This window comes from Ambystoma mexicanum, chromosome 8, assembly GCF_040938575.1.
Source record: "Ambystoma mexicanum isolate Mex_15411 chromosome 8, UKY_AmexF1_1, whole genome shotgun sequence".
Classification (NCBI taxonomy): domain Eukaryota; kingdom Metazoa; phylum Chordata; class Amphibia; order Caudata; family Ambystomatidae; genus Ambystoma; species Ambystoma mexicanum.
In genome coordinates, this window is record NC_090929.1 from 510,387,904 (window position 1) to 510,400,348 (window position 12,445).

The 12,445-nt window shown below is 42.2% G+C and overlaps 1 protein-coding gene across 2 annotated transcripts in view; it reads left to right on the forward strand.

The window, feature by feature from the left end:
* Window positions 1–11,726, forward strand: part of SKI (SKI proto-oncogene) — a 196,922-nt gene extending 185,196 nt beyond the window's left edge. For both annotated transcript variants that reach the window (XM_069610181.1, XM_069610182.1), the window contains exon 8: window positions 6,413–11,726. In XM_069610181.1, coding sequence (XP_069466282.1) covers window positions 6,413–6,601 — 189 coding nt within the window. In that variant the 3' untranslated portion in view covers window positions 6,602–11,726. The remainder of the gene's footprint in view (window positions 1–6,412) is intronic.
* The last annotated feature ends 719 nt before the right edge of the window (window positions 11,727–12,445 follow it).

The window sequence follows — 12,445 nt, forward strand, 5'->3', positions numbered from 1 at the left end:
AGGTGTGGACGAAGAAGCCAGAGGGGTGGCAGCCAGAGGAAAGGCAGGGGAAGGGAGGAAGTTGATGAGCGACAGGCGCTGTCTGTCAAGGAGCAGGAGGTTGGGCTGAGAGCCCTGGGCCATGGTAGTGCTTTTCTGGTAAACCAGAATGATGCACCTGGATGATTGGAAGTGCACTAAAAGAACTTCCCATCTGGTTCCACCATTAATGAATGAGGAAGGACAGGGGCAAGAGGGTTGGCCATATGGGGAGTCCATGGTCAGGAGAGGGGGCATTAAAGATGATGACAGTAATAGTCTGCCGGGAGGAAGCATTGACGTTCGGTGTATCAATGGGCAATCGTGGATTGAAGACGAGTGATTTCTTAAATGTTTTTCGTCCAGGCTTCGAGAGAGGGGTAGGGAAAGGTGGTTGAGTAGCAATTAAAGTAGATGGGAAAGATGGAGAGAACCATCCCTTGTGAACTTGAGTCCCCTTTTGCCCTATATTAACAGGACAAGGCTGGACTATGCAGATTCACCCCAGAAGAGCTCTGCCTCATCCCAAGAGAAATCCAACCCCAACATCACCATTACCATCCCATCCCCAGGAAGCTCCTAGCAGGCCTCAAGAACTTCCAAGCAGCCTGTTTCAGGATATTGCTCCCAGAAGAGCCCCAGATCAAAACACACATGCATTTAAGACTGCTCATTTTTCTTCGCAGCTTTTTGGTCTATTGACTCTTGACAGTTTGTGGCATAGGGAATAAGTAGAAGAGTGTGTGCTCGCCTGGTTGCTTCTTTGGGCATTGCTCAAATACAACTAGGCTATACATGAAAGCCTGTTTATTTAATGACTGCCTGGCACCTCATGAAGGCCTTATAATACAGTGGCCCTCCTACAGTGATGTTCGTAATGTGAATGTGTCCTTTGACATTGTGAGCTTCCCATTTGTTACTTTTAAAACCTTACCTCAAATTCAGCTCTCTCATACTGTATTTCAGTGTCTTAGTTTACCAATTCACTACATTCATGGGCAATTCTTTCTCCTCCAAGACCGGTCTAGTATGGCACGTGGTGGGGTAGATCTATCACACTATACTTTTGTGTTTCCCACCATTCATTCTGCACACAGCCAATCCCTAGCTTTGACGCCTCCTCCAGTGGGCTGTTTTACTGGAACCACCTCCTGTCAGCATCATTAGTATCCCCCAAAATTCCCAGAAACTGTTGAGCATATCTCAAGGCCATCACACATCCACAACTCGACTTAACGTAATATGACCACCACACTAGTCACTGCTTCCATGAAGTTCTGCTCTTCAATAAAAGCTCTCATCCCTTGTCTCCCTGACTTTTCCCACTCTTCCCCCTTTCCCACGCTCATTGACCATTTGACCCCACAGACTGGTCTGGCTGCTCCCTGGGCAGGCTCATAATTCGCCTCTGCACTGATAAGACCCTGTGCTAGAAGTGCTTTTTTTGTGGCGATGTGCTCTATACATAACTGAAAAAATAACATTGACCAGTTCTTCACCTCCAGCAGAAACCTAGCCCACTTAACTAATGTAATTTGTTTTTTCTATTTTAATGTAAATCCAAGAGGCTAGGACCGAGGGTTTAAACTTGTTAGCTTTTCTTCTGGTAAAGTCTGGCTTAAAAGTTATGATGTTTTGCTCGTGACACTTTTTCGCAACAACAAAAAAAAAACCTTTGATTGTGTTGTGTTGAAAGGGAAGAATAATTGAGCAGAGGAGAAAGATCGTCCATGGAGATCTCTGAAGCCCCAGCCACTTTTCAGCAGTCAAGATTAGACTCGTTTTCATATTTGTAATTCCACTATTTTGTTGTAGTGATTGGCTTACATGTTTCTGCGCATCCCTTCTCTCCCTGTTTCCAACTTCCATAGCAATGCAACCGAAAAGCCTGGAGTTACCTAATGTTCTTTGTAATATAAAAAAACAACCCTCACCAAAATGTTCGAGATATATGTAGGCATTTTTTTTGCCGTATTTAGTCTTTTGGACGCATAAGCTCTGCATGTTGTCTAGCTTTACTCTTGACTATTTGGTACTATTGGTGCCTTTTTTTCGTCCCTAGGCTCCGTTGAATGTATTTTCTGTTTTTTGTCTTCGCCTCCTTCGCTAGCCATTGTCTTGTACTTCCATTATTCTTTCCCTGAAAAAATATTTCCTCAATGCCATCCTCAGTACCTGCCTTCTAGCGTCCTTTTCCGAATGGTTCCCCATATATTCAGACTGTCGTGACCTTTATGGGTTTGAATCCCAAACGAAATTAGATAGATGGTAATCTTCATCTCAGGCCACCTCCCAAATGATTACCCAGATTTGGGCTGTCTGTGTTTAAAAAAAAAAAAAAAAAAAAAAGCCAACCATTCAGAGACGCAGGGAAAAAGTACCTTGAATATGAGAGGGAAAAGAGAGGGATGCGATTGTTTCCGATCTGGGGTATGACAATGCCAGAGACACCGTGGGCAGGAAATGATGTGGGCTTCCTCTCTAGTGGCGTGGTCTGTCTCTCGCTGATCAGAGCAAACTAGACGAAACTGTGAACCTCTGGGTGCCACCTTCATCTGACAACCACTTAGCGCAATTGGGCAATGCCCGTGAAGTCACCCTTGGCTCATCAGACATGCCAGAATCTTCATGGCAAGCAACACTGGTGTGTATTTAAAGTTCTTGGAAGTTTTGTTTTCCACATTGGTTAGGAGTACACTTTTTTTGTGTATTGCCAATAAAACACAAGACTATTTGTAAATGATCAAACTACATAATATTCACTTTGTTAAAAGATCTGTTTGTTTCACTGACAAATACAATTTTAGACACAATTGTTTTTCCGTTTATGAAATCTTTAGATGTCCTTACAGACGTTGAACTAGCTATGCAACTAAAAAAAATATCCTTGGTTTCTTTCTGCGATTCCAACTTTTTCGGATATTCATCACACTTCTGTGCTTTGAAACTCTGTTAACAAATGTGTGTGATTTTCATAGAAAAAAATTATTGTGCGCGCTCTAATTTATTGGATATTTGTAAGGCGCCCATACAAAAAGTGTTTCAAGGTGCGACAAGACAAAGGTGCGGGGATGACAACCAGGGAGAAATAATGATAACTGTCCTACTAGGCCTTGTGATATTCGGATCGTGCAAGTGCTGTAACATGAAATGGATGGTGGGGGAGGGAAGGGGGTGCAGTCTGCGTGAAATATGAAGTGCTAGGGTGGGAAGGGAAGTGCAGGGTAAAGATGAACTGCAAGTGAAAAGGGGGTGGGGAGGGAAGAGGGCCACAGGGGCTATGCAAGTGCTAAGAGGGAGGTCAGGAGGGCAAGGGCCAGGGATTGCAGGGATGGTGGTCCAGTGAAGTGTGAGGTGGGGGCTGGACTGGGCGGGGGGGGGCACTTGGTGCCTTGTAGAACTCTGAGGGAACCAGGCTGCCAGTTACTGCGGCAGACAGGGGTGTTTGCATGGGAGAGGGAGGGAAGGAAGAAGAGAAAAGGCGGGTCTTAAGGAGCTTCCGGACCTTAAAGAGATTAGGCTCAAGCCTGAGCGGGGCAGGGAGACTATGCCACAGGGTGGCTCCATTGGAGGAGATAGATCTACCCCCACTCTCTGCTTAGAGAAGCGTCTGATCTGCCGAGAGTTGGGGCTAAAAGGCTGAAGGGCTCTAGCAGGTAGGTAGTTGGGGAGAGGGAGTTGGATGTAGCAGAGTCCCAGGCACTGGAAAGCCTTATGGATGATGCAGAGGGTCTTGAACTGGATCCTAACAGCGAACACGAGCCAGTGGAGAGATTTAAGGAGAGCTTGGGAGACAGTGTTTCTGGGGGAAGGTGAGAAAAGGGAAAATGCCTCTGAGGAGGTGCAGGTGATAGTGGGACTTATGCACAAGGTCCGCTTCCGCGAACTGAAGGAAGAAGAGCGAAGTCCAAGATAACACCAAGGTTTTTTTGCCTCGCAGGAGACGAGGGGAAGGGGGGACCCATGGAGGACAGCCAGCGGGAAGGAGGGTGCTGGGGTCCCACTGAGAAGGATCTCCGTTTTACTGGCAATAAGGCAGAGATCATTGGCAGCACACCATGCCTAAATAACAGTCAGACAGTCAGGGATGAGAGAGGAAGAAGAGGAGGCAGGAGAGGGAAGCTTGAAGGAGATGTGTGTCGTCTGCATAACACAAAGTGAGGTGAGAAGATCACCAGGTGGGCCAGAGGGGCGAGGTAGATGTTGAAGAGCCAAGACAAGAGGATAGAGCTTTGAGGGGGGCTGCAGATGAGAAGGGCCCAGCTGGACCTAGGAAGGTCGGTTGGAGAGGAATGAGGTCAACCAGTCCAGTGCCAGGCCCGTGATACCAAGGGTGTCACAGAGCCAATTTGTCAGGGTGGCATGATGGACCATGTCGGCAGTGGAAAGATCCAGAAGGATAAGAATGGATGGAGAGTTGGAATCTAGATTTGAGAGCAAGTCATCATGGGTGTTCAGTAGAGCTTTTTCGGTGCCTCTGGCTGCTCTGAAGCCAGCTTGGTGGTTGTGGAGACAACCAACAGATTTGATGTGTACACAATGTCTCGATAATAGAAAAGGCTCTTCTGTTGGCCTTCAGTGATCTTTGCGAGTGGTGTAAAGTTCTTTTTTGTAAACTGTCCTTGCAGTGCAAACTAGTTAAATAACAACATTGCCTTTCCCTAAAGGAGAACACCTAAAAGATTCCAGAAAGCGTTTAGGCTATCACGTCCCAGGAATGTCATTGAAAAACAGTTTATAGTCACTGCTCTCCTCCCACCTCTTCCCATCTTGATTGTTGTAGCTTTAGCTTATGATGTTCTGATGCCCTCTGGCAGGGAGAAATATCCTCCCTATTCCACCCGATGTGCATCGGGTTTCGACAGACACCACACATTCGAACAGCACATAGTAAGGAAGACACAAACGACTTGGTACCAACTTTCTCTCCCTGGAAAATGAACCCCTTCATCCCAGAAAACAACTTCAGATCTGCTGCCCAAGCCTTGGTCCTCTCCCACCTGGATGGTGGCAATGCCGTTTTTGAAGGCCTTCCGGTGACTACACTGGCATCCCTGATGTGTCCTGCATGCTGCAGCAAGACTCATTGTAGGACTGCAAATTCAACCACATCAGCATCGCCCTCATCGAACTGCACTGACTCCTGCTGCAAGCACATCTTCAAATCCTGTTGCATCTTCTACAAGGCTGTCACCAGGAAGTCTCCAAGATACATCACTGAGAAACTCAGCCTCTCCGGAGGCCTGTGATCCACCAGACGTAAGGAAATGTGCAGACTTGAACTCTGGCGGTGCAGGAAGGAAAACCGACAGGCAGTCTCGGTCTGCGCTCCAAGACACTGGAACCTCCTTCCAGTCGACTTTCCCCATCGCTTCTACATTTCAGCAAAGAGCTCAAGACCTTCCTTTTCAAGGAATGGCTCCTCCCTAACACACATGTCCACACACCATGCACTCCCCACCGTACTTGAGACTTGGTGATCTGCTCACAACTGACTCCACCACTGGTTGGTTGTAGATCCCTTGTTGCCAATTGCCCACCGTCGCCCTCCCCTGCTCACATTTTCTCTGATCCTCACCCTGCTCTTTCGTCTGATTATAAAATGCTCTGTTGCTTCCTGAATCTCGACTAGAGAAGTGACTAGGAAGGAGCCATGATTCTGAGACCAGAGAAATTACGGTCGAGTGATTTTTGGTTGGGGTATTACATTTCAATGTAAACAGAAGTAACTTCAGTCCAATGACTTGGTGAGTTAACTGTTCTTACTCAAGTCAAGGCTTGATGAAAGCGCTTGATATTGGGTTTGGTCTCGATATTATGATTTGGATATGTAAAGTGCTGGTTGAGAATGTTGGTAGAGAGATTTGTTTTGTGCCACATTATGGTTTGGGGAGGTTTATCATAAATGTATTAGTACCACAAATGTGATATGGATAAAAAGGCTGGATTGAAATGCATCTACATTATTAGTGCTGCTTGGTGCGTCTTGTGCTGCAAAAGGGCATTTTTGTGAACTCTTCGCGAGGCATTCAGGTTAGCAGGAAAAGCGGTCCTTCAGTTTCTACCAAAAACTGCTAGAAGAGTACCCCCCATTTATTTATTTTTCTTTTTTATTTTTTTTTTGTCCTTCATATGTGAGGTTTCAGTAGCAATGCTCAATATCTGAATCTACTCTGGCCTACCCAGTTCAAAAGTTCAAATGTAGTGTTTTCCCCTGTAAAATAGAATGAAGCCTAATAGCTATTGTTTTGAATCGGCTTTGTCCTTTGTGCCCAAGAAATAGGCTGTTGGATGTTCCAGAGTACAAGAACGTTACAATAAAGTTGTCTTTGAATATTGAGTCCAGTTAGTTGCAATGCACATTCTAACAATTTGTTTTTCTGTTTTCCTCCAGATCGAGGATCTACAAGTAAAATTACAGCATGCGGAAACTGATCGGGAACACCTGCGTGCTGACCTGCTCCGTGAGCGAGATGCCCGGGAACATTTAGAAAAAGTTGTGAAAGAACTTCAGGCACAACTTTGGCCTAAATCTAGTAGCCAGACCAGCATTGAACACACAATGAAAGATCTTGAGAACTAAACAAAAACTAAAATATATATATATATATATATATATATATGTGTACACATTATCTATACATATACAGAAACTAAGTATATGCACAGCAGAGAGGAATGCGTGTTGTCTGCCCGGGAATGCATGAGTGCGTGCGTGTGCACCTGGCACACATAAAAATTGACTATATGTTGGAGGGAAAATGTTACTCGTTACAACGGAAGCACTGAATTATAAGCCTCGCCTTTCGATTCACATAGCACAACATCTTACTGTGCCTGCAACACACCAACCGTTTGTAATCAAACTGCTTTTGGAATCACAGCAAAGAGGGGAAAAAACACAACTTTTCTACTGGTCTCACATCAAGCGAGCGATATCGTTCAATGAATTCAAACGGCCTCCTCCACCCTGCCCTCCTGCAATTTTCGTGGTTCTTGCACTTGCTGGAACATTTTGAAATAAAATATTGTTTTTTTTGTTATAAGCTATTTAATGAAAAAACAAGAAAAGGGAAAAAAAATTGCAGAATTTCTTTTGTATTACAAACTTGAAATAACCCTGATGCACAATTTTTACTGACTTGTTACAGACTTTTGGATTCCCTAATTACAAAAAAAGAAAACAAAAAAAATGTAAATGCCATTTTGGTCACCAAATCTCTGTGCAATGCTGTTAACAAGCCATCACCGGTTGAACCATCAAACATGTTTGCATGGGAATTTCGGATGCCTTTTGTCATGGTCAATTCCTTTATTTGTATCCTTCTCTTTCAACGATCCGTTTTCTGAAGTGGAACTAATACAGGATGGAGTAAAAATGTGTATGCTAGAGAGCGCGTGAGAGATACTGTACCTGCTCAGCCTTATCGTCAGTGTTTCTTAACTCTTGTCAACTTGAGAACCTGCTGTGCTTGCCACTTGAGCACTTTGGTGAACAGAAGAAGAAAGAAAGAAAGGAAGGGAAAGGATGGCAAAACGCCATGGAAATGATAGACTATAAGTGAGATGAAGAAGGATGAAGGATCTGGGTCAAAGACGAGTGAAGGGAGACCTACGTTTTAAAGTCATTCTGAAATCTAGAATTCAGCCATGGGGTTTTTCACTCAACCTTTACTTTGTTGTATCAACGTTTCTCAAAAGCAGTATTTACATTTGATTCCGTCTAATTGCCTTTGCTACTTGGAAGTGTGGCAAACATTATCAAATACTACAGAGACAAAAAGAAAAGGACACTTTGCTGCTGTGAATAAGGCTTTTTCCTTTTTTTTTAAAGTACCATTTTATTTTTGTACATTTTATTTTTCGGATGCAAGCAGCGGCACTGGAAAAGAAATGCAGCATTACGTGTCTTCATCTTTTTATGTTGTTGTTTTTAACGATTAGAACTGCACTTTGTAAACAAAACAAAAAAATCCTCATAACACCCATAACTGCATTTTATTCCTTCTCTTCCCCTTTCACAAGCTCTTTTTCGAAAATAATTTTGTATCATACTTTACACTTTGAAATGTAAGGACAAAATAAATGTGCTTATAAGCTACATATGGTGCTCATTGAACAAGGGACATTTTTGTTTTTAAATGTAAACAGACAATACTTGCCATCACATTTTCCGTGTGTCTAAAGACGGAAACAACTCAGTTTATAGAATGATTCATCATTTGCCGACAATTTATTTCCTGTCCTTTTTATCTTCGTGTTTCTTTTTCCCAAAAGGAGAACACCCAAAAGGTATCCTCACCCTTGCAGTAATACAGATGATCAAAGGTTTTCTTTTCTGTACTACCAAACTTGCTTTCCAATGTTCATATCCGAGTCTTAAAAGAACGATCCTGCATACATGAAGACGCAGTTAATCCTCCCCCAACCCAAACATGTTAGTATTTATTTACTTTTGATAGGCAAAATGAATCTTCTTCATAGTTTCTTGTATCCCCGAGATAGCCATTTGCAACTCGACAATAAAAACCGTTGTCAAAGGGAGAGGGGAGCACAGTCCATAATTCATGGTTGGGGCTTATGCTTCATAGTTTTGCCCCTCATTCCGAACACCTATGGAGAATTGGGGTCTTCCAAACATTCGGAAATGCAATGAGAAAATCTATTGGTATAGGGATTCTTAATTTTTTTTACTTGTATGTGGATCGTTGTCCTGGTCTTTTTAGTTTTGCCATCAAAACGAAATCCTATGCATGGAAATAAAAATCTGCCACATATTTTATTTTGTGGGCATTGGCATAGTCTTACAAAGAGGTTTTTTTAATTTTGTTTTACACTTGTCATGTAAGTAACGTAAAACTGTTCAATTTCCAGGTCTGACTTTTATAGTGTTTTCTTAAAGAGAATTGGTTTCTTAAAGAGAATTTTTTGCAGTGGTTTTGTCCTGGTTAGGAAATATGAGACTTCATGCGTTTCAAGTGCTTTGCAATGCTCCAGGTCTTAATGTGCATGAAAAGTGGAGAAATTACACAAAGGGCATGATTTTCTACAAGGTCGTTTTATGGGGGATTTGCCTATGCAGCAATTCAGAGTTTTACAGATCGACCAGTGCATAATTTTCGAAGTCACAGGCCTTTCCGAAAATTAACTGAATTCACAACTGGCAAATCGGAGATCATTCTAGTGTGGCCTATTTCTCATCCCCGGACAAGCTTGCGCTTTTCTACTCTCTTGAAATTCTTAACGTGTGGAAGTTGTACTTCCAGCGGATTCTTATGGACATTAGAAATAGATAGTTATGTCCATTGGGTATTTAACTGTTTTTCTTTTTTGTCGTCAACTCAATGCGTGCTAAGAAAATAATACTAGCAACTCGTTGAAGAGTTCAGTCAGGGTTGTTTATACCAACAATAAAGAGGAGTATAGCTGATGACGTTATTTAAGTGTACTTTTTACTACAAGGGATCAGTGGCACTCCTATACATGAGGCATGCACTTGTATGAAATCACAGAGCATTGGCTGTCTGGACTCAGGGCCTGGAGTTGGCAGAAATGAAACCCCCAAACCAGCCTTTTGGCTTTCTGTCCCAAAAAGTCATGACCATGCATGGGTCTGCAACCTGCAGTGCTCCAAATGTTCCCGACTATGACTTCCATGATCCCTGACCATTGCCTATGCTAGGTAGGGCTGATGGGAGTTGCGATCCCCAATAGAAACCCAAGCAAAGGAGACTGTATTCGGTCAGCTTTACCAACTCTGCAGAGCTACAACTCCATTTTGGCTGCAGACTGAAACTCCATTAGTATTATTTTGTTTAACAATATCTGCTTCCTGAGCAGTCCGGTGAAGTTGTAGCACCTGAGGATACTAGCAAAGATAACTGAAAACGTTGGCATTGTTTTTGTCTGTTCAGTAGAATGGCGAGATTCCATGTGTTTGGGAATTTGTAATTTTGCTAGTTTGATGTAACTGCACGCAAAGATGTGCAGGGAACATGGAAGGATGGCCCAATTAGGCAAAAGGTGCACAGAAAATCTTGTGAAGGCAATCTTTTGCAAGTTCATGTTCTATATTTTTCTTCTATCGAGCTGGGACTCGGATGCACTTGAAATATGAACTTTACTCCATCAACAATGGTGAATATTACAGTGGCACCAGAAACCGTTTTAGTTGTGAGGAACTTTGTGTAATTTCTTTCTCAGCATTGCAATGCACTAGAGCGATCAAAGCTTTCCAGAATGAAAGAATGACTGCTATGCATCTCTCTACCTCAGTTACTTACCATATCATTTCTATTTATACAATTTAACTGAGAGGAGTTTGGTATTTCTGTTCTAGGCCATGGACTATAGTTGACATGTAGATACAAATGAAGACTGCTAAAAATGTAGTTACTGACAAGCAAAAAAGCGACTACTTTAGCAGTTTTATCCCTTTCCAACCTCTTCTCGTTATTGGGCCTGTATGATCGCATATTATCTCCTCCACTTGGCATGATATTCAAATTGGGGACATTGGACGGTATCGATAACTTTGGTGTTGAGTGGAATTAGAAATCTGTTAATCTGTAAAGTGGAATCGTACATTATTGAAACAGGTTATCCATAAAGCACACATCACTCTCGGATGGGGAGGCGCAGGTGAAGTCATGTCCTACTCAACGATAGTTGCTTTTTCCAGGGTGGCATACTATGGGAGTTTCGGGGTAGAGGGAGTGATGGTGGAGAGGAGGTGAGGAATAACTAGAGGGGTTTCATATGCTGCTAAAATACTTTTGCATTCTACAATTCAGCTACTTGGTAATTAAGTATAGAAATACAGGCCTCCAATAAAAGGGACAGGAAGCAACAAACAGCAATAACCTCCATAATATTAACAAAACAGCCATCTAGCTCACACAATATGCGCATTTTCAAATGGAATTTAGCCAATGTACAAAAGAGAATTCAGACTGTAAATATTTTTTTATTGTATACTCTTGTATCATATGTGTATATGGTGTAACTTTTTGCAGAAACTATTTCTTATCTAATTAGATGGCTTTGTTTCTATGGGTTGTGTTTTTACTCAAAAGAAAATTTGTGGTCTGTTTTGAGGTAAGGTAATGAGCAAGCAGAAGCCCCTCAATTTTCACTGCAATACATATTGGTGAACATTTTTCATTGTTTGTCATATTTTGTTGTCATTTTCCTTGTAAATTATTTCATTACTACAGAAAAAGCTGCATTTTTGTTTCCCTGTTGGTCAGCGCATGTTTTCAAAAATATTTTTATGAGGGATGGTGTTTTGTGAGATAAAATCCTGAAACAGTTATAACAGTCATATCATTTCAGCACAACTTCTTTTATCCTTCTCCCCCCTATACTGCTGCTAATGACAATATTATGACCTTATCTGCTATCCTAGAGCTATTTTTATGTAATTAATGTATGCTTTCTTGTTTATAAATGCCTGATTTTCCACAAATGAAAATAAGAAAAGAGCTCTGCATATTTATCTATTGCGCTGTGAACCTTGTTAGTCCCTTGTCCTCTCCGTCCCCGTTTTCCACATCTACTCCCTGACACAGATAATATTGTAAAATAAAGGACTTTTATGAGATTATGTATGAAAATAGATATGCTCATATACCACAGTGACTGAATGTACAGTGTATAGATGCATTAACTAAAATAAAATTGTTTGTCCAGAAAAATATCTTTTAAAATATTTCTGTGATTGCCTTTTTGAAGATGGTGCTAGATGGAGACAGGACAAGAAAAAAAGGCTGCAAAAAGAAAGGGTATGAAGGCACACATGGCGGACTAGAGATACATAGATGATCAAGAAGACCGCAAGTGCAATAGGAAGTTGGGATGAGGCACACAGCCTTTTTAAAAAGAGATGCAGCACTTGCAGATAGACTAATGCAAGGAGTAGTAGAGCAGAAAGATTGATCGACAGAGCATAGTGCGTAGACATTTTCTGGGTGACTTGAAAACTGGACAGAGGGCTTTACACAGAAGGTGTTGCATTTGTAGAGTAAAGATTACGGTATTGTGATGTGAGAAACAGGATTGATATTACGTAGTGGATGAGTAAGAGTTACCTGTCTGTAATGTTTCACTTTCTTTTGGAGGGTTTTGTTGGAAGGCTGTCTTCATTTTTTCATTTCTTGTTCACTAATGGGATAGTCGAATGTTACGGCGCCCCAGGCCTAATCTCAAATTCTACTTGTTTGAAGGAAAGTGCACGTGATACGCCGAGGCATGGATTGGAATGGAGGGCTGCTATGACTTGAACAAAAAACAAAAAAATCCATGCTGAAGAAGTGAATTGAAATCCAAAAAAGCTGTTACATTGCACAAATCACCTGGTTTTGTTGCGGAGGATTGTGTCGACAGTCGTGTATTGTGCCTACCCTGGGTGTGAGCGTGAATGTGGTCT